At 33.0% G+C, this 24,340-nt stretch overlaps 1 protein-coding gene across 2 annotated transcripts in view; it reads right to left on the bottom strand.

Moving 5' to 3' along the window:
* Positions 1-15,693: 15,693 nt before the first annotated feature.
* The window catches only part of LOC127712205 (uncharacterized), a 35,606-nt gene continuing 26,959 nt past the window's right edge, over positions 15,694-24,340 (bottom strand). For both annotated transcript variants that reach the window (XM_052218502.1, XM_052218503.1), the window contains exon 6: positions 15,694-23,114. In XM_052218502.1, coding sequence (XP_052074462.1) covers positions 18,934-23,114 — 4,181 coding nt within the window. In that variant the 3' untranslated portion in view covers positions 15,694-18,933. The remainder of the gene's footprint in view (positions 23,115-24,340) is intronic.

The raw sequence follows: 24,340 nt of genomic DNA, 5'->3' as shown, positions 1-24,340 counted from the left end.
ATATTGAATGGCGCCAAATTTATATTTTTTGTAAGTCCCATTTTTGTTTTTAGCGTTTTCTGTCATGCTAGTACTATACAAAGTAGCTTTCAAAAATTTAATAAATCGAAAAACTAGAAACAAAGGCATGGTAAAATAGAAAAAAAAACGAGTGAAAGACAATCAACTCCATAAAACACTTCACGGAAAACCAAGAATCGAGCAACACGAATATCAATAACCGAGATGATCGTATGGGCCGGATCCATTCGTGACACCAATCTTTCTACTTTAATTTGTTATGTGCGAAAGTTAAAATAAAGTGGATGTTAGGAATTATAGGCAACCGTACGGCCTTCATCAATGAGAAAAACCCATACCGTATTATCGGCTATTAAAGACCCCGACATGAAAAATATAAGACAATTCAATTAAAAAAACTAGCGGCCTAATTTATAATAAAACAATTTACGAAAAATAAATATGACAGACATGAACCAACAACAACCACTGAACTACAGGCTCCTGACTTGAGACAGGCACTTAACAAAAGTGGCAGGGTTAATAGATATAAGAAGATGTGGTATGAGTGCCAATGAGACAACTCTCCATCCAAGTCAAAATTTATAAAAGTAAACAATTAAACATTTTTGTGAGCGCTCAACCCTCTCCTACCCTGGGACAGTGGTATAACAGCACAATAAAGAACAAAAGTATTATGTCTGCCTCGTGCCGATCTGACGTTGTTCTGCTACACCACTGTGCCTGGTTAGGGGAGGGGATGAACGTTCCAAGTTAAACCCCGCCACATGTCAAAATCAAGAGCATGTAATTCAGTTGCTGTCGTAATGTACTGTCTGTCTGTATTATTTGTTTTTCATTTCATTATTTAATCGTAAATTATATCGTTGTTTTTCTCGTTTGAATCGTTCTATATTTCGCTATGTCTCTTGTTAAAGCTTGCTTTATGGTATCGGTTTTGGTCATTGTTGAAGGTCGTGCGATAACCTATAGTTTCTGACATCCACGTTATTTGGTTTCTGATTGATAGTTGTATAAAACCATATCTCCTTTTATAGGTATTAGTTATAAAAAACTTATCGGCATACTCTTAATCATGAAAATGATGTCAATGTCAAATGTTCTCTGATAGATGGACAAGTAAGCAGCTAAATTATTCTATACCTCAAATATTTTGGAACTATTATTTATAATGATATATAAACATAATACTGAAATTTTAACGTTGACAACAGAATCATAAATGAACCCTGTCAGAGATTTGTATACCTTAGGGAATAACCGTTTAACTTCAAAAGGGGGGGGGGGGGGGGTTATGGTTTAATTATTTTGTTAAAAATATAACACTATGAGGTATGGAGAAAATCTGGATTCAGAATATTTTTTTTTTTCTGCTTGAACAGAATATTTTTTTTCATCACTTTGGGAATCAGAATATCTTTTTAGGAAAAAAAACTTACCCCCACCCCCCCTTGAAGTTAAATGGTCGTTCCCTTACACTTTCATTATACATACCAATAACGTTGACAAAATGCTTATCATGCTTATAGTAATTGCAAATCTGTCTTAATACTAAAAACTTGTTGTTAAACTTTCAAATTGAACTATGCAAATGCGGTCAAAGACAGACGAACCATTCCAATAACAAAAACAAAAACATACACCAAAGACTTAGCGTTACTAAAGCAATTAACTGGATCTGAAATGAACAAATAGGGTTGTTAATCATTAGAATTCATTTAATAACCATTTCGAAGAATGTACTTCTTCGTCTTTTTTTTTTTATTATAGTTAATGAAAACCTGAAAAAATCTATCAAACTTAGATTCACATGAAAGTTTAGACATTTATAATATGGTCTTGAATTCAAACTAGAAGCACTAACGGCCTAATTTATGTACAAAATAATGAATGAAAAACAAATATCTGAATCTAGTGGATAGTTATTAAATTGCCAACTACACCATCTCTTTTTATTTTCATATATATATATATATATAAAGTAATTCGTGGGATAGAATGTGCGACAGTATGGTAATATATCTTCTTTGGACTTACAACTGGTGACTCATAAGATGATCTGCTTTTCGTAAACTGCATGTTCTGTTATAAATAAGGCCGTTAGTTTTCTCAATTGAATTGTTTCTTTTTTTTTTTTTATGTTTGAGCCTTTTATAGCCGACATTACGGTATGGTTTTTTTCATTGTTGAAGGCTGTACGGTTGCCTATAATTGCTTACATCCACTTCATTTGAACTTTGGTTGATAGTTGTCTCATTGGCAATCATACCACAGCTCCTTATTTTTTTTAATTTGGTTTTGTCCACGACAAAATGCTGTGCAATGAATTCAGTCCAAATCATTACTTGACTGGTTAATTGTATCTTCTAAAATACCAGAATCAAATATATCATGCATGTTCATGAACAATTCAAAACAGAATAAATTAAACCAAACAAAAAGCCGGGTTAACCGTTGGACTGTGATGAAGCACGGTAGGAATAGAATTTAAAGAACTAACTCGATATACATGTAACGAGTAAGCTAAGTCGTGATGATAGGATTGCTAAGTTATAACGACTTAAAATAAAACTATACCCTGCCACTAACTAGCTTCCGTGATATTCAAACTCGTAAGTCGAAAATAAACTGACATTGCCATGTCAAGAAAACAAAACAAATGACAAATAACAGCATACAAAATACAACATTGAAAACTAAAGATTTACAAATATGAACCCAAACAAAAACCAGGGGTGATCCCAGGTGTTCTGAAAGGGTATCAGATAGATCTTGCCTATACTAGTGACACCCATCGTGTTGCTCATGTACATGTAAGTATAAACATGGTGATAAGTCTAATTCGGTAGGTCACATTCGAGGAAAGGAGTATGGTATGATGTATTTGTTAGTTTAAGTGGTCTTTAACTAAAGAGGAGGGCGAAAGATACCAGAGAGACATTCAAACTAAAAAGTCGAAAATAAACTGACAACTGTTAACGCACTGGCTATAACAGAAAACGACAAACAGACAAACAATAGTACAAAAACACAACATAGAAAACTAAAAACTAAGCAACACAAACCCCACCAAAAACTCGGGGTGATCTCAGGTGCCACGGAAGGATAACCTGATCCTGCTCCACATGTGGCACCCGTCGTGTTGCTCATGTTAGTACAAACCCGGTAACAAGTATAATTCGGAAGGTTTCATTCGTGAAAAGGGGACGGGATTGTAGTTACGACATTAGGAACATATCCGCTATCATCTGTTAAATGGATATTCCAAAACGGTCAACCAACTCGTGATGGCGTCCGTAAAATTTATGAAGGGATGATTTCAACTTCACCATTTGGAACTCTTGGTTTAATAGCTTCCTTGTGACCAGCAACCCTCTATCAAGGAAATCATGATAAGAAATACAAGCCCGGGAATATCGTATCAATTGGGAGATGTATACTCCGTATGCAGGCGCTGCTGGAATGTTGCTACATATAAATGGAAAGTTCACAATTAGGAAGCTGAAATCTTCTCTTTTGTCGTAAAGTTTTGTTTTCAACCGACCCTTATTGTCAATTTCTAGATGTAAGTCAAGATATGAGGCAGACTTAACTGTATCTGTTGTATCCTTTATCTCAAGTTCAATGGGATAGATGCGTGCAACATAGTCACCAACTTTTGAATTATTTAGTGAGAGAACATCATCTATGTAGTGGAAAGTAAAAGTTAAAAGGATACTGCTAACTTTTTTTCTTTTTTCCTAAGAAGTTCCTATATGAAATCAGCCTCATAAGAATAAAGGAATAAGTCGGCAAGAAAAGGGGCACAGTTTGTTTCCACGGGAATACCGAAAGTTTGTAGAAAAACACGTTCTCCAAACGTAACAAGTAATGTTCATGCAGTAACTGGCAGTCTCTTAGATCGATGCTTCTTGTCTTTTGTCTGTTTGTTAGTTGTTTTTATGCTTCGTGTCAGTCTTATAAGTCATGCCCTTTCATACTGATGCTTACAGTTTTAAAGCTGTTAACTACACTTTCCTCGATTCGGGGGAATGTTATGCACACAGACAAATGTTGTGCCTAACATTTTTTCATGTACCTCTCCCAAATCAGTAATCCGTAGTTTATATATATTTAGTGGTTGTCGTTTGTTTGCAACATGCAATATTTGATTGTTTTTATTGGTTCGGCATCAATCAGTTCTCTGGTTTTGTCGTGTGTATTGATTCAGATTTTATCATTCCATGTTCTTGGGTTTTCTCATAGTTAAAGGACTTGCTCTTGAGTAAAAATATCTAATATTTCAATTTCATAAGTTATGTAATTGAACGAAAACATATTTAATGAAGTAAGTGACATTTCTGAGGTTTGGGACGAACTATCAAAATATATTTTTGATTGCGATGCCGGGGTATATTTGATACCTTACACAGGTGTTGGAGAAGAAACATATATATGAACGTTTAGGCGAATGCGAATACGACATAGGATGGAAAAATTGTGAACATTTTATTGAATATATATTTTTTGGAGAACAAGTCCAAGGCAGACAAAGGTTGAGTGTGTAAATTGTTGTAATCTAAATGCAAATATGAATGAAATAGGTGTGAAAACGACGTTTTAGTTGCTATCTTTTATGCAATTGCTATTTCCATTTGAGGTCATTTTTCTGTTCATCTTCTACAATGTTTTAGTTGTAGCTTTGATTTTTGCGCAGGCTACACTCAGTCCACCAGGAAATTGATGTTTCAAATGGCTGTGGTAGTTATAAGCTTATATATATATTTGTCCTTCCGTAATTGTATGCCTATTATGTTTTTGTAGTTATCTATTATGCTTTGTTGTTGTTTTTAAAATCTGCTAGTTTATTTTGTGAAGTGTTACTTATAAATAAATTTCTCTTAATTGGGTTACGTTTCAGGAAAGACCATCAACTCTAGTCACACAAAAGAAAACTGTCCAAGCAAACATTTTCGCAAGTCATTAACAACTTTCGGTAAATTTTAATCACACGATTTTCTTGTGAAAAAAAAACCACATGGTCATACCCAAAGGCCTATTTTCTCAACTCGAGGTCAAACTTTTGCTAGGGCACATATATTTAAACTATTTATCACATATTAGCACACCAAGGTTGCTGCTAGTAAAGCACGTGCCATCAGAGGACCCGAGTTCACCCGATAATTGTGTAAAACCTTTAAAGTACTTATCACACGTTAGAACACAACATGTGCTGTTAATAGAGCAGGTACCATCAGAGGACTCGATCTCACCTTTTTTTGTACACAAAACGCAAGCATGTAGCCAATTTAATACAAATTCTCACTTCAGACTTTATGTAGATTTTGTCAATGAAAAATGGAAAAATCTAATTCGAAAAGTTGTTTTTTTATTTCAAAAATGGTCAAAAAAGCTTAATCAATTTTTCCATTTCTGTTCCTTTATTTTACTTTAAAAGGCTTATATTTGACCAATCGTTTCTTTCTACGAAGATGACCGTAGGGGAATATGGAGAGATTTTACGCCTTTTATTTTTTTGGGGGGGTGGATGGGGGTTAATGGGGTATTTTTAAAATATTAACAACCGATAAACATAAAACTTTACTTGAGCAAAAGTATTGCTGGATTTCACGATAACTTATTGTGTTTATTTGTAATAAAAGACATTACAGATAATCTCTTGTATCAACACTTGGTATGCTTGACTCCGGAAATTATTAGAATTTTTGCATTAACTGACAGTACTTAAACACTCGACTGAAAATTTGCTTCTGACAAAGGTCTATTTAGCATACTTTTTTTTTTAAATTGTACACCAGGCGTAAAAAATACAGCTGCAAGTGACTTCTAGCAGTCTTCAGGGATGGGATTGTGTATTATTTGTTCGCCAGCCGTTATATCTATGTTGCAATTCGAAATCATTGTGCGTCGGTTCTTTGATTAAAATAGTTTTAACTGACCAATAAAAAATTGCTCTTCCTTGTATTTCTTTTGTCTTTTTCAAAAACCTGACTAGTTCAAATAAAACTGCTGTGATCTTTGACCTAAATATTTAACATTCTTTCAGATTATATAATTCTTTTCTTTGAATGTATAAACGTTGCATGTTATAATTAATTCAATCATTGTGTTCATATATGGTAGTCTGAATGCTAAGCAAGAGTTAGAGCAAAGACTGGTAGTCAGAATATATAGTGTGTCCGGGTTGGGTGACATGCGGGATGTTACCTTGCGAACTAGCACTTTCAAAATCGAATTTGAATTATTATTGAATTTAAACTCAAGTATGAAGAAGGCTTTTTTTTTATAAAAGAATAGGAACTATTTTCATTTTTACTACAGTGACTCCAGACCACTTAAAGGTTTAGCTGTCACTTTTTTGTTTGGTTCGTTATGGCCTATTTTTATTTTTTGAGTAGTGTTACGTTCACTTATCTTAGTCTTTTTTAATTGTGCGACCTTTGTCATATACTTTTGATTGTACACGTATAATTTCAAGTACCTTTTTGAAATTATCTGACACATCTATGTTATCCGGGTTTTCTTAGCTTTTTACTTTCTCGCCAGTTAAATCAACTTTACCCCCCTCCCCCCCCCCCCCCCCCCCCCCCCCCCAAAAAAAAAAGAACAACAAAAAAACTAGCGTTTCCAGTAGTATAGCCATTTGTCCTAGTTTCTTAGATTAGTGTTACGGTTCACCAGGGGAAGGCTTGTATTTGTAAGGGGGTAAACCTCGGTTACGGGAACTTAAAATCACTGTTACGTTTGTGTCAACCATTATCATAAATATATTCAAAGATTCTAGGTTACCTGCATTGTTTCCTACTGTTCTACTAAAGGTAAAACTGAATACGAAGCGAAGCGTATAATAAATCACATTAAAGTAAAGAAATTGGAGATCGGTATTGTGGAGGAGGAAGGAGTATAGAAATATGGTCACATTGACTTCTCTCATCCGGCAGTCAACATGCTATTGAGATACATGTATATGTACATATACCAACCACGAATGCTGCGCTTCATGAAAGTCTTACATCAAATCTTTGAGTGGTTCATTAGTAGCTTGTTGACTGAAATTTTTGTCTCTATTAAAAGATGCATATTCAAAAAAATGTTGATCAAAAGATATTATTCACACCTAACTCAAACTTTGACCCCATTTAGCCCTTATCTTTGACAAATTTATAATTGACGACATCCGCTGAATTGCATTTGTTTTAGTTTTTCTATCACATTGCAGTCTGTTAATCGTAAACTTAGTATCAAATATGACAGCATTTAACAAGTTGAATTTAAAAGAGTTTTTACACAGTTTATTGTTATTGTGTTGACTTGAATTTTGAATTTCGATTATAGACCCTCTTGACATTTTAGTGTGATTTAGTAGCTTTGGTTTGCTTTTCATTTGTGATCGGAATTTAAGATGGGTCACTTGCAGTTAATAAAAATGGAACAGCGTTCATTTAAAATACCTTTATTTTAAAAACTATACATTCATGAAAATCTAAAAGTTCTTTTTAATTTAGAGCATATAGATAAGAAAATCCAAAACTATCAGTCGTTTAACCAATAGAAATGGGGAATAGAAATGTGGTCACTCTGATCTTCTTCCTACCGGCAATAAAACTCTAGCCAAAAGTGGGGCGTCTGTTTAGCTTTGCAGAATGTATCAAGTACCCAGCCATGTGGACGTTAAATCAAATACCTGTAGAGAGAGTGCAACGCTATCTTGCCCAAGATCACAATTAATGATCAGTTTCCGAAACGAATATAGTTCCCTTTAATCAAAGTGTACTTTTTTCTTTATTCTTTTTCTTTCCCTTTCTCATTTATTTCTTAGTTTTTATGGGAAGGAAATGAAAGAAGAGAGCTGAAATAAATTTTTGGATGTTATATTTTAACTGACTTTGATATGGAAAGAGTAATTAGACCAGGTGCAAAAAGGTAATATTTACAGCTTTCGGAACATCTCTTGTCTTGACCACAGGGGTATGGATGTGTATTAGCTAAATTTGTAAGATGTAAAAGTGCAATCTTTCTGAATGTTGGATATATTTTTGGACTAGTACTGTACATTACACACACAAACGATTTGACAGAAAGACATGGTGCAATTTTTTTAATGAGACAAAACATTACAAAGAACTAATAGGAGAAATTAATTGTGGTCTGTGGCTCTCTGCACGTTAAGAACCCATTCAACAACTCTAAGAGGGTCTGTAGGAGGCCTGTTTCAAGGTCAAATTTCTGTCCCCATCAAATAAACTTCATTTTCCAGCGGCAGTCGAATTTTCCCCGACTTTCATCCCGGCCTGCTTTTATGACAAGACCTACGTATTATATTTATTTGTTCTCGTCATGAACATGCATGAAACATTTGCCACTAAATGTTTAGCAACCAACAATCAATCAATCATTTAACTGAGATATTACTTTATATAGGTTTTAATATGTTGTATCTAGAATTAAAATATGCATGGCTGTACTATCCTTTTTTCAAACCAAATGGTAAAAAAAATGTCATCTATTCTTTCCATTTTGAATGGGCTTGATATTGATGTGGCTTCACTGCAGCTGTGCGGGATACTGATGCATAAATATGCAGCAACATCAGTCCAACTTTAAATTTGATGTCCCGTTTTCGGAGAGCGTTTATCTTTCTGCAAGACAAATCCTAACACCTGCTTAACAATCCCTCTTTAACAATTGGAAGTTTAAATTCCACAATCCTTCATCCCGATCGAATATGTTTGAAAACCATAAATAGTTAAATAGTTTGAATTACTATCTACCTGATCATGTATATATGAAAAACTTGCCACTGGACATTAAGCCAACGATAATCAACCAATCACATATTGTTGCATAAAAATCAGTCTACAGATGAATTAGCGTTTATTAGCTGGTTTAACTCCTTTATGTAAAAGATTTGGCGTTTTCCTACAACATCACACATATTTATTCAAGCAAATCCTGGGACCCACAACCCGCCTTCAGCATCCAACAATGGTAGACTTATTGAACAATGATATAAAAATATGGAGATGTGGTATGATTACCAATGAGACAACTATCAACCAAAGTTGAAATCAACTGTACGGCCTTCAACAATGAGAAAAACCCATACCGTATAGTCAGCAATAATAGGCCCTGACATGCAAAATATGAAACAATTCAATTGAGAAAACTAATGGCTTAATTTATAACAAAACAATTTACGAAAAACAAATATGACAGACATGAACCAACAACAACCACTGAACTACAGGCTCCTGACTTGGGACAGGCACATACAGAATGTGGCGGGGTTGAATATGTTTGTGAGCGCTCAAGCCTTCCCTTACATTGGACATTTGTGTGAATGCATTTCTAAAACAAGAAACAGCTCTTTGTTAAAATCATTTGGTCAAATAGTATATGGAAATTAACAAATTCGAATTATTTGCAAATTTCGTTTTTCAATGTTTTATGCAAACTGGTAAAGTGTACCAATAAGATATGTTCCTGTGCGAAGCAAGTTTTTTCGAGTACAATATAATACGCAAATAAAAAACATTAGTTTTTGCATCCTTTTTGCTCATGTTGTGTATGATGCGTGCAGCGGCAGTCGAAGTACTGAGTTTGTAAGTGTACTTTTATTGTAAATTGGAACATTGGCAGACGAAATGCATATACTCGTGAAAATCAGGCAGATGGTTAGGGTCAAAGGTCAAACATGAAAATGAAAATTTGTCTTTGTATATTTCTGCAACATATATATTTCAAACAACACATATAAAATGAAACTAAAATTCCTTGACCTAAAAACCATATCTATATTTTATCATTAGGCATTTGAATATCGATTCCCTAAGATATATTTTGCTTTGAGAGCACTTTTCTCATTTTCAAGAATTGCAATTTTCGGTAAATATTTAGCAACTAACCTCATGTACCTCTTTGCATTGATTTGGATTATTGTATCCTGTTCTATTAGGTTCATAGGTTCTTTCGGAATATTTTATCATACAATACCCAGAAAATTTCTTGTTGTTTAATTATCGCAAACATTTTATGACCTTTGACCTTGATTTAACGTAACTTGAATAGTAGGTATTTTTTACGACCGGGGAAAACAGAAAGTACGGATAATGAACTTTCGAATGATATATAATACAGCCGTATCTTAGGTGGGTGCATTAAAGTCCTTAACTAAAAGGCGTTTTGAAAAATATCGCTAGCCTTTAATGCCTACACTATTTTTAATAGAAAAAAGAAGATGTGGAATGATTGCCAATGAGACAAGGGTTAAGACGTCATTAACAGTCAGAGTAAAACATAACCTTGTGCAATGCCAAGATACAGGTATCGAGAGATTGTAGAGCCATGAATGTGCATATGTATATAACAATCATGTTTAGTTTGCTTTTAATTTACTGATAACAAAATCAATATTTATACCAATAAAACCAATATTCAAAGATCTAATTACAGTGTTGAATTGGTAACCTTTTAGAATAAGTTTATTTAAAGGATCGATAAGTTTACCAGGATCGTTTCTAAATTTCCGGGCACGGTAAACAACATCTCCGTAAAAATGAGGATGTGCTATCCCGTTGGAATAAGTTTTCTATAGGTACAACCAAAGTTCAAAACCAAATCCTTAAATCTATGAAAGAACTTAGTAAAGGTTTTAAGTAATTGGTGGTAACGAACTCCCTGACTTAATAATTTACCAGTAATACATATATTACGTTCATTAAAATCCAAAACGTTACAACAGACACGGGCATAGCGAACGAGTTGTGATATATAAACACCGTAAGATGGTGCTAAAGGAACATCACCATCCAAAAAAGGAAAATTTACAATAGGGAACGAAAAATCGTCCCTTTTGTCGTAAATTTTAGTGTGGATTTTCCCGTGTAAAACTGAAATATCTATCTAGGAAAGGACAGTTATTACCGTTTACATTTGATTTATTTAAAGTAAGTTCCTTTGGGTAAATTTCGGAAGTATATTTAGAAAATTCTTGATTATTTAACGAAAAAATATCATCAAGATAACGGTAAGCGTTGTTGAATTTATCAATTAAATGCAATTTAGACGGGTGTTTACTGAGTTTGGTCATAAACTGTGATTAATAACAGTACAAAAACAAGTCTGCTATTAAAGGGGCGCAACAAGTGTCCATAGGAATACCTACAACCTGTCGATAAACTTTGTTGCCGAAACGTACAGAAATATTATCGAGGCGAAAAAATTAACAGCTTCAATCATCTCCACACACCTCCAGTAAGTATATCTATCATATTTACCGTTCTCATTAGCGAAGAAGGCTTTAAATGAGTTGCAGCAAATATATTTGCATTCAGATTTATCAAACGACCATTTAATTAAATAGGAAAACTTTTGTTTGATAAGATTATTATGATGTGTAGTGTAAAGAGTTGAAAAGTCAAAACTGTCAACAGTATCAAAAGGACCATCAAAAGCACGTAATTTATCTAGAACATCCAAAGAATTTTTTACACTCCAACAATATTTAAATCCACTTTTTTCATATATTTTACTACAAAAGTTAACATGGTTAATGATAATTTCTTTGATAGTAGTTAAGGAACTAGTTGAAACACTGAAAGATTATTTGTAGAACACTTATTAGAGGCCGAGATGAAACGATATTTTACTGGTTTTTTGTGTAGTTTAGGTAACCAATACATGTAGATGAATTTAAAATTTCATTCTTAAGAACGTCCGTGTAGTATTTACGGCATACAACCACCATATTGTTGGCTGCTTTGTCGGCCGGTACAAAGACAAACCGCGTTGAAAGTTCTTTAAGTTTATTTCTTATTCTCGAAATAGGCGTGTTATGTACTCTTTTATTTATTTCTGAATTATTTTCAAAATGTGATATTCGAATATCCACAACATTCATACATTTATTTAAATAAGAATCAATTAAGAGATTTTAATCAGATTTTTGCCGTTTACACCAATTTTTACAATACGAGGAAAGAGCGTCTTTTGTGACCTGACGACACTGTTTCCAATCTATTTAAGATGGAGGACGATATTTTTTTATTTTTTTTAAAGTTTTTAACCTTTCTGTATTGAACGATATTGAGGTCCCCCGTAATAACTTGGTCATAGGGATCATATCTAAAATTCGACGATTCACAGTTTCAAAGTTAGAGGAGTGTTATTTTCTACAGTGACGTCTGATGTTACTGACGTATAATTAAAAATTAAACTTCTGCTGTTTTTTTGTATGTGTACGAAATAATAGGTGGTTCTGTGTTATCAAAATAGGGAGGTATAAAGTTTTGAATGGTAGAGTAATTAAATATACTCGATAAGTTGATAAAAATCAATACCTCTGTTAATATATTTAACTTTCAGAAAGTGTCGTTTATGATCTTAATGTTTATCGATACGCGGGAACAGCCTATGGCGGCAAAATGCTGTAATTATACGCGAATATTTATAAAGAAGAAAGAGATTGTGTCACACTCCTTGAAAATATCATCTAATTTACTAATTGGTATTTGACCCAGTTTACATGATAATAGATGCCTACCATGGTTTTTAAATATAGATAGATCAACAAGTGTATAATGTATACGATGTTAAATTCGTTGATGTCGATTGATACGTTTGCTTTGAGACCTATTATTACGTTGTTTTGTATCAACAATATTCACGATATCAATAGAAGAAGTATTAGATATGTTAAAGCTGTTTTATACAAACATAAGGCCATTATCACTAGCACCTTTGAAATTATGATGTAATTAGGGGTTGTGGAGAGATTTTGTTATGAAATTCATAAATGTATTAACAAAAAGGAGAGCAATTGCACTTATCGAGCACATAAACACTTATTTTTTATACATCGATGCATGCATTTGATTAGCCATTTCCCTTTCACACACGTACAGCTTACGGGTGAAGCAAATTTTGAGACATTATTTTGGCGTTAAATCCTGTTTCATCGACATTCATTGACGTTCAGATGTGTCTCAGGACTCAAATTAACCCTCAGAATACCAGTTATGTGATTTAACGTGCATCAAACTTCTATCATTATCTGTTTATAGTCGATTTGCCTCTTACTGACAGGTGTTTTTTTCTGTAAAAACCATTTTAGGAGGGGGGGGGGGGGTAAAATGTAATTCCTAGTGTACCAGCGCAATTACAAACTTGAAATGAGACAAAAACCACTTAAATATCCTGATTTTTCTTTATCGAAAATGAAATAGATGTAACAAAACATTGTATCGTAAGTGCTTGCTTATAATAAAGTTGAAAACACTTTTGTTTAGATGAAGGAACATGTATATGTCAATGAAAAAATGACAGACTAAGTATAAAAAAGAAGATGTGGTATGATTGCCAACGAGACAACTCTCCACAAGTTTCCAAATGAAACAGAAATTAACAACTATAGGTCACCGTACGGCCTTCAACAATGAGCAAAGCCCATACCGCACAGTCAGCTATAAAAGGCCCCGAAATGACAATGTAAAACAATTCAAACGAGAAAACTAACGGCCAAATTTATGTACAAAAAATGAACGAATAACAAATATGTATCACATAAACAAACGACATGGTTTGGTATGGATTCCTCATATATTTGCTTAAAATCATGAATTTGGCAACACGAATATATCATCTCAAACATGATTTCTAAAAGAAAACAAGCTGGCTGATGATTTTCTATTTTTTCTCTCTCTCATCTGGAGTATTAGACTTTACTACTAAACTTCAATAATTGTTTAAGGATGTCAGTGGTACAGGGGTATGTTGAACCAACCCACAGCGGGAAGATCGCGTGTTCGATTTTCCCTGCCGGAGGTGTAAACATTAGTCCCTTTAATAAACTAAACTTAACTAACACAACTTTTCAAAAAGAAAACCACCTACATGCAAAAGTCGGATACAGAAATATTTATGTGTTTTATATAACGAAATTGTTTGTCCAATTCCAGTCCCACCCCCCTTTTTCAACTTTGCTCCTTTAGCCTAGGTCAAGGGTGCGTCGCATCAATTTATCATTGCTAATTTAATGAATTTTCTCTTGTAAAGACCAAGTTCAGTTTACCTCTTGACTGAATACGATTTAGACAAAAACTGGGTTTGAATTTGGACGAAAAAAGCTTCTGAAATCGGTTATTTTGAATGTTATTGACATCGATATTTGAAGGCATATAGCACGTTTTTCCTCTTTGTATACCAATATGAAAACTTGTATGTCTCTAACAGACTTTGGGCATTGTTTTTCCATTAAAACTATACCCTATTAGCGCAGCAATATGTCTCTACACGACGAAATGTTTTTTTTCACATTTTCCTCACAAGTCACTTGACTTTTGGAAAGATACCATGTGACCTTATCGAGACGAATTATCTTTAAATTTAATTTTCTGAAATATTCGATTAATTATCTTTTATATGAGTCCTTTGGTGCGAATTCAGTATTCAAATGAACTATGGTTGTGTCTTTTCGATAAGCAAAGGTCTAAAATGACTGAAAGGGAAAAGGATAAGGTAACATGCATGCTGAAGTAAAACTGATCATTTCCTTTTATCGGCACTAGGCAAAAATTCCTTGTACAATGATCTAATTGGAAGTGGCTGCACTGCAAATGTAAATATTGCCTACCCGCTACAACTCAAAATTATGCAGATGCAGACCGAACATGAACTTATTTCCTTTCATAAAAACCAAGAAAAACATGACGAAGGTTTTCTCTGTACAATGAATGAGGAGCACTGCAGATGTTAACACTGCTGACTGGCTGCAACTTATCATAAGCATGCTTGAGACTAAATATAAAATCATTCAAAGAAAAACTGTTCTGAGTGATATACAATTTCAAACTATCGCAAACAGGAAGTGGATGCACGGCAAATATAAAAATTGCATACCCGCTGCGAACTAACAACATGATAAAGATGCAAACTAAGTATAAAATAATTGCCTTTCATTACAGCCAGGAAAACATTGACGAAACTTCCACTTGTACATTTAGTGTTGTTCATTTTCATAAACTATCGGCAAACAGAAAGTGGCTGTACGGCTGTTTAAATCATTGTCTTCCAAAGACGCCAGAAAAACTTTGAAGAAACTTTACCTTGTGCATTTATTGTTGTGAGATTTCACAAACTATCGGCGTGAGTGTTGTAGAATTTTAAACTATCGACAAACAGAATTTGGATTTTCAGCAGATGTAGAAATGCGCAAAAACTCATCATTATGAAGTTGTAGACCAATTATACTTAGTCCCTCTCATAGAAGTAAAAAAAACTTTTGAGGAAACTTTTCCTTTCACAATGAGTGTTAAAATTTTTCAAACTATCGACCGACACAAAGTGGATGCACAGCAGATGTAAAAAATGCTTACCCACTGCAACTCAACATCATGAAGCTAGCTGCGGACAAAATATACTATAATTCCATTTCATAGAAGCCAAAAAAGTTTAATAAACGTTTTCTACTCAATGTGTTGTGGACGAACGGACAGACGGACTAAGACGAGCGTTTACTTGACCTGCTTTTGTCGCAGTAAAATGTGCTGTAATGGAAGGAAAACTTATTTACTATCATGTATTTCAATAATTTATTAGCCATGGTATTTTTTTGTCATATTATTGATCGTTGTGTCCTTCAAATGCAAACTAGTTGATAGAAATGATAAAATAAAACAATGCTCATATTTGATTTATTTCAATTGCATACAAAAATTAAACCATCACTATAAATGTTTGTAAATAATTTTATTTTAAATTTCAAGAATAATGACTATATAAAAAGCACATAGTTGATTCTCCATTGGTGTTAGCCACCCCAAATATACAATACCTACTTTGCAATTTACAAAAGAAATATAAAACACATTTTCTAGCACAAACTATTATAAAGTTGTAAGAACATGTAACGATAAATAATCAAAATGCTGCTATAACAATGAAAAACAATAGATAGATATAATGCTTAAAACACACTACGATTCCACAACAGAAATGTGTTTTTTTTTTTGTTTTTTTTTTTGCTGCAATTTGGAAGATTTCCTAGAAGGGGATTTCAGATGCATTCGAATGCCTACATTTGATTATTTGTCGACTGTTTTCTCAGTTTACATCTTATTGTTACAGAAAAAAATGAAATCAACAAGTTATAAATTTCATGCGTCCGAAGCGCTTTTCTTGATTTACCGTCATCAGGAACGCTCAATGCCAAATATTTGAAAGCCAAGGATGTGTAAGAACAGAAACAGTTGAAGAGCTTTACGACAAAAAAAAAGGACATAAAATAGGCAAATCCATCTAACACATGTCTAAGGTCAACTTTGCCTGAGAGAGTTGAAACCTTAATTTCTAAATAATTTCAAAATTTATAAACGGACAATTTTAGAAAGGTTTGTTATAAATCATGTCAGAACCGAGGAACCTACTACTGAGCTGATGATTCCCTTGGGGACTGATAGTCCACCAGTAGAGGTATCGACCCAGTGCTGTAAAAATGAAACAATACGTTATAAATTTCATGCGTCCGAAGCGCTTTTCTGAATTCGCCTTCATCAGGAACGCTCAATGCCAAATATTTGAAAGCCAAGGATGTATAAGAACCAAAACAGTTGAAGGCATATCCGTTATTTATCTGGATTTGTATTTATCATGTGACAAGTTTCGAAGGTGAGAAAATGTAAAAACAACATGAAAAGTTTTTTATTCAAAACCTAGGAAAATAGAGTTTTCTCTTATCCAAATCATTAATGATTTGCATAATACTAAAAGGAAACCATCAAAAAGGCATAGAAATATTTATTAGTATTAAACAAAATTTTATGGCCTACTCTCCTGCCAAAGCAGCATATAAATATATTGAGACTGTGTAAAGGTAACAATTGAGTCATTTAAATACAATCAAACGAAACAAAATCATCAATTCCACATCATTATCTACATTGGAATATATGGCAGAAACAAAACAAACTTTCAAAGTAAGATTTAAAATTAATATTACATGTACATTAACAGAACCATAATATTTACTTACTTGAAATGTATTATTCTATGAAGGTATACATGTTCAGAGCTAAACAATCCTCATTAAACAAATCTGTTATTAAAAAAAAAACTCAATATATGCAGCAATTAAAGCAAATATTTTCTTTTTTAAATCAAAAGACTATTTAACCAAAAATAAATTTTAATTTAATTAAGTACTCTGAATAAGCAACATACCACGAACCAGCTCATTAAAATAAAATACGAAATAATTAGTCTAAACAACATATTGTATTTTTTGTTTTTACGAAAACCAGAATAACCGACTTCGAACAGACCAATATTTGCTCTTACTCATAAATGCCGTCTGCTTAGTGAAGACACAGCAACTACCAATGCTCAAGTCTTTTCTTTGACCACGCCGTGTATAAACCAACGACCCCCGTACATGAGGCCATTTTTCTTAAAAGTAAAATAACGAAAATACCGAACTCCAGGGAAAGTTCAAATCGGAAAGTCTCTTATCAAGTGGCAAAATCAAAAGCTCAAACACACCAAACGATTGGAAAACAACTGTCATATTACTAACTTGGTACAGACATTAATTTTCCTTATGTAGAAAATGGTGGATTAAACCTGGTTTTATAGCTAGCTAAACTTCTCACTTGTATGACAGTCGCATGAAATTTCATTAAATTTACAACAAAAATGTGAAAAAAAACAAACAGACATAATAGGTAAAAATGTCCCAAATAGGGGTACAACAGTCAACATTGTGTTATAATCTTAATCAATATAAAAACAAACAAATATTTCAACAAAGAAAAACAAAATGACATATAGACTAAAACGAGACAACCAAGGCTTTTATTTTGACAGTAGGTGAGGGTGTACATTAATTCCTAATAAACTTTTTACCAAAGTTTTGAATATACCCTGTTGATAATAATAGAAAATATCAACAGAAACATGAATCTAAACATAATTTAACAATTTTTAAAAATATGAGACCTAAAATGCATTCATTATTTACTGATTTACTTTACAACATACAATCGTTAAAATTGACCAACGTCTTAAAATTAACTAAAATTCGTTCTTTTTATTCATCAACAGACATGTGTTCATATAAATAAAGTATTACAATGTATCAACACTAAAACGTGTTTCAGCATCATTTAACAATAAATCAAAATAAAATCGAACTCCAAACATATCGAAAATGAATAGGAATGTAAGTTAAGACAAGAAGTTTTTTTCAATATGATGTTCATGTCTGGCTAAAGTTATTTTGAAAAAGACATAAAAAAAGTTATGCCCTGGCACTATGATCGGACCATATGTTTATCATGTCTGTCCGTCTGTCATTCGCTTATTTGTCTTTGACTGATTTCACATGCGAGTAGATACTTATTTTATTTGTTTCATTAGTGTAAAATATTTGCTTGCAGATCTAGTTTACGTTTCATTCCAGTTAACTTACTTTTACGGAATTTCATCTCTTAAAAAATTATATAAACATTTTACAAAGACTTAATTGTTTAACATGTTTAATGCCTGCAGATGTGAGATGAATTTTGGTTGTTGATATATAAATGTATAGTAATGACTTCAACTTCAAATTTGCGGTCTGTTCCGGTTGACAGGCGATAACGAATCTCTAATTTTTGAAAGTATACTTGTCTGCCATGTTATGCAACTGTTTCAAATCTGTAAGGGTTTTTTAGTGCCTTACACATGATGACTTATAGATTATTTACATTTCGTATCTGTTTTAACGACTTTTCACGGGAAGGTATTTCTTATGTTTATTTACCGACATCTCTTGTTTCCATTCAAAAACTGAAAGATGTTTCCTACTGTTTTTCAAACGTAATTTTTGCAATGTTGCTGAAAACTTTTCATCTTCTTTAAAAATTACCACTTCATTCCCGATTAAGACATCATTCTCTGATGTATGTTCTTAATGTATAGTAACCAGTTCCTCAGGTCTTCCTTCACATTTATATCCGAAATGTCTGGGGGTGCCCCAGTAATGGATTTTAATACAGTGTCTACCTCAAACATGTTTATATCCTGTATATAGTGCCACATTAAAGCTACACAATGCAACTGCAATTCCGTAACCATATTTGTAGGAATACAGGCCTCAAGAAATGCAGATTTAATGTCCAGTTCTTTATGGTCAACATTTTCAAATATCCACTGCACTAGTTTCACATGTCCATGTCTACATGCTTCAATCATAAGATTCTTCTTGTCAAAGTTCCCGCAATATCCTTGCTCAAGAAAGTATAGTATTACGTTATAACTCTTCATGTCTAATAATCCACTTAGAACTTCAGATGCATTATATGATTTATCTTGTAATTTTTCAAACAAAAAATCTATTACGCAGATGCTTTTCTCTGAATTGCATATAATTTGATGTGGATGTAAACATGCCTCAAGGAAAGCTGTTAATATGTCAAGCTGATCATTATGTATTGTAAGAAATATATGCTTCAAAAGATTAAACTTTCCTTGTTGACAGCAGGAAATTAAAACTTTATTTATGATATTTTGATCATCTGAAAATTTAATAAGAAGGAATTTCAAAACATTATCACTAACATAGTTCTTACATACTGTAGTCACTATTCTACTTATATCTAAGGAATCATGATCAATTTCTATCAACAGATACTCACCAACAGATATGTCAAGATCATATCCAGTGCATGCATTAATTACTGCTTCATTCATGTCTAATGAATGGAAATATTTATTCAACATCTTAATAGTTTCAATCTGATCATCTTTACATGCGTTGTTTAAAATTAATTGCTTATCAAATGAACAGAAGCTTTCATTTTCAAAAAGCCAATTCACAACATCATAATATTTCTGTTCAAGACATTTGTTCATAATTTCTACTTTATCTTCTGTACTTAGAAAATTGAAGTAATGTTTCAGTGTAGAAACAAGCAATTCAAAAAACTTATCTTTTATTGGCCACATACGCATTTTGTTGTTACTTGTTAATTTTAATATACCTAATTTTAAATGTAAAGGTTTTATTTGAAAAGTTATAATAACCCATTTTACCATGGTTATCTTTCTAACTTGATATTCAAAATTTGACATTTTACCACATGCTAACATTAATAATTCCCTTTCATCAATATCCAGAGATGTTTGTTCAAAAGAATGAAGTATCCACTTTGCTACATCAATCCTGCCATATTCACATGCTGACATAAAAACTTTCTTTGCATCAATAGAAAAATGTGATTTGCAGTTTTCGTGAATCCATATTATTAACTCATAACTTCTTTTTTCATATGCCATATCTACTATTTCCTCCATTTTTAATTCTTCCTTATCTTCTGTACTATCCCAAATGAAGCTTACTATTTGCAATATTTTAGCAGAACATCCAGCAGTAAAGTGTTCAGTTACAGATCTTAAAACTTCTAATTTATCTAATCTTGTTATGTTAATCGTATTAATTATGTCTTGCAATATTTCTGATTTTTCACACACTAAAGCAAAATTGATAATGCAATGCACATCCAACAGAGTTATATCAAAGTTCAAAGCAAACCATTCTATAATTATGTATTTTCTCTTCTGATATGCCTGTTGACATACAACTTTTAAATCAAATTGTTTATATCCATATTTTCCAATTATAAACTTAACTATTTCCAACTTTATGACATCAACATGCGAGTCCGGTAACCCCCAAACGTTTGTTTCTTTTTCCAAACATGCTGAAGTAAGTGCTGACTGAATGGTAATGTTGTGGCTATTATCCAAAATTAGTTTTGTAATATAAATATGCGCTTCTCTGCAAGCAAGAGTCAATATCGCTTCATTATTTATACAAAATGGAAGTACAGCGTCACACACATAATCAGGAACATTGGGTTTATGAAAAACTGAACTCACGATATCATTCATTTCGGGGGAGGTGATGTCAATTTTTGAAAAAAGAAAATTAAACAAGTCTTTATCGAAATCAAACCTCGAAATAAATTCCTGCTTATCCTCTTCACCATCTTCATACAGATATCTTTTTAGATAAAAAATGGCATCAAATGTTTCACATCTGGATGAAAGATACTGAACTGTATCAAACAAATGACACTGACAAGCCGTTTTTAAGATAAAGTCAGTTTTTACTAATTCCAGGTCTTCAAATCTTTCTATCACCCATTTCAGTGGTTTATAAGATAAAAATGTTAATCCTACTAACCAGTCCGTCCTATAAAATGTCTTTAAAAGCAAGTTAACATCAAATGAAATCTTATTGTACATTGAAAGTAAGTATTCCAACACAGGTTCGTTAAATGCCTCATATGCTTTCCATATGCAAAACACAAGAAAAACACAACGGTGGTCATTATAACTATATCCAACGGTAAAGCTATAATTAGGTTCTAATTCTGGTATAGTAAGATTAATGCCTTGATCAAGTAAAACAGTTATTTTTTCTTCCTTTACTAAATTTAACGTTGCTTTTACACATCCAACATCTTTAGTTGAACATATCTCATATAAAGATGTGATCAATGCAGCTTTCATATCACTATTTGTGAAATAATTATTGCTTGTTTTGATTATTTGATTACATTTCTCTAAAATAAAGTTATACACCTTAAACTGCTCTTTTGTGTTGGCAATTGACACAAGAAAATTAGCAAGGAAAACGGACATGCTCTTCATATGTTCATCACAACTATCTAATTTACATAACATTGATTTCATGGAACATTCAAGTGATTTGAATAACTGATTGATACGTTCGTCTTTCTTCTTTTCAAAAGCTTCTAGTAAATAAGTTAATAGGAGATACGATTTTTGTTGGAATACTTCTGTATCAATTACTTCAGCTAGAAAACAATATACATTACTTAGCATGCTTGGTGAATTCCTCATTTTTGAAAAATATATATCCTTTAATCGATAAGCTAATAGTTTATAACTGTTAGGTGGAATTTTCAATATAACTTCTCCCTCTTTTTCTATGTATTCATCTGATTTTACCATTTTCAGGAAAAATGACCAGCTAAGTAACGGTATAATATTTTTAAAATGTTTCTCATCAATTTGAGCAAAAGATAAAATAACACTTTCCTGTAGTGTTGGATGGTGAAATATGTACGACCTTTCATTTGGCTTAGTTACTAAATAACTTCCTTTTAGTTCAGTTACTGCATCTGATATGTGGCATGTCTTCAGTTTGATGGTTTTTCCATAGATTGCCTCAATTATTTTTTCAATTGCATTCTTATGCCAGCTATCTTCAGGATTAATATAGTTTTCTTTTATTGATGTATACACCATAACTGCATACTGAATCATAAATTTCAAATGATCTTCGCCTTTGCGTCTTATTTTATTCATTTCTTCTAACATAGCTTCTGTTGGTCTGTCAAAAAATTTGATTCCAAGCTGAAAATATTTTGCATTATGAACAAATTGATAAATTGCTAATGGAAACACTTTGACTGGATTCTCTGAAACTATTTTACAGGCTTCATCTCTTCTAAGAATTGTAACACCATTATAGTTAATAAATCCAGTATCGTCTGCATACTCTGATTGTTTGACTGCTTTCATGTATTTTGTGAGAATAGCGTGTTTCTCTTTCTGGCTTAGCTCGTACTTGTCTGAACCTAAATCAATAAAATCAAACTTAAATAACCTATGATTATCAAACACCTCCCGACATTGACGTTTAACAGTATCTCTGATTGTTATAATGACTTTTATGTTACCTTTACACACATATGCATAAACCTTGTCTAGAATTGGTATATCTTTCTCTCTTTTATATATACAATTTGTTTCACCAAAAATATCGTCAAGTAAAACAACCACATTATCTTCTCTACTGACCATATCTTCCCACTCATCCAATGTATTTAGTTTGATACATTTGTATGATGTATCATCAGTACAATACATATGTAGAACATGGCGACCAATCCGACTTTTTCCCGTCCCTGCATATCCAGTTATCAACAAGACTCCATTTTGTTCAAGCAGTAATAAGCCATCTGTTATTGCTTTTGTAATAACAAAAGTATCCTCTCTTAAATCTTCCTCAATAAGGGTTCTAGTGTCATCTGAAAAAGTAATTTGATATCACAAAAAAAAAAGTTAGACTATCACATTCTCATATATCAAAGTGGAAACTATATGTAAGAGTAAACATAAAATATAGGCGAGTGACATTAACCATACAAATTTATTTTTAATGCACCCACTTAACATGCGGCTAAATTATATACCATATCATCTATACTATATTTTTAGCCCGGTCATCATATATTCGACCGATGCAATTTCCGTTAAATCAAAAGGTAAAAGACGTACAATGTAAGAATTTATGCACAGAATGTAATCCGAATGATAAAACAATGTTTGGAAACGAGAAAGCCTATAAAAACAGGGATTATCAGTCACTTTTTTCAAAAAAAATTCCGGTAGGCGATTCACATGTAAATCACCCAAGACCATTTAGATCTCAGGAAGTTTTTGACAAATCTGAACAACTCTTGTAGTTGCTCAAAATTCCGCCATCTGCAAAAATACTGCTTTGTTCTAAGTTAGTTACACGAGGGGTTGAACGGGTTCATACTTTAGGTGGGAATACAGGGATCAAAACTTTGATATATCAATATCTTGAACGCCTCAGTGGTCACCGGCTTGGTGCTCGCATTGAGTGCTGCAGGTCGTGGGGTCGATCGTTGGTCGGTTCAATCCAGACTTTAAAATCGGTAATTACTGCTTCTCCGCTAAACAAGTGACAATAAGGAGAGAGAGAAAAGACTTCGCTCGGATTCAGAATTATGGGTCAGGGTATGATGGCTTGTCTTCCGGCGTACTGGAACTCTGTGAACTAGCACGTTTAACATCCGGTTCAGAGTGTCCGTCTTGTACAAAGCAGGATTCATACTAATATCGCATAAAAGTACTACTTTTGCATCTAAAAAAGGGGCGAAAGATACCAGAGGGACATTCAAACTCATACCGAATTAGACTTGTTACAGGGTTTGTACTAACATGAGCAACACAATGGGTGCCACATGTGTAGCAGGATCTGCTTACTCTTCCGGAGCACCTCAAAATAATGAAACCATAAATCGAAAATAAACAGACAACGCCCGACATGGCCAAAAAAGAAAAAGACAAACAGACAAACAATAGTACACAAAACACAACATAGAAAACTAAAGATTAAGCAACACGAACCCCACCAAAAACTGGGGTGATCTCAGGTATTCCGGAAGAGTAAGCAGATCCTGCTACACATGTGGCACCCATTGTGTTGCTCATGTTAGTAGAAACC

This window comes from Mytilus californianus, unplaced genomic scaffold (assembly GCF_021869535.1).
Source record: "Mytilus californianus isolate M0D057914Y unplaced genomic scaffold, xbMytCali1.0.p SCAF_8, whole genome shotgun sequence".
NCBI classification, from domain to species: domain Eukaryota; kingdom Metazoa; phylum Mollusca; class Bivalvia; order Mytilida; family Mytilidae; genus Mytilus; species Mytilus californianus.
The sequence above is the reverse complement of the archived record's forward strand: the minus strand, read 5'-3'. Positions and strand labels throughout refer to the sequence as shown.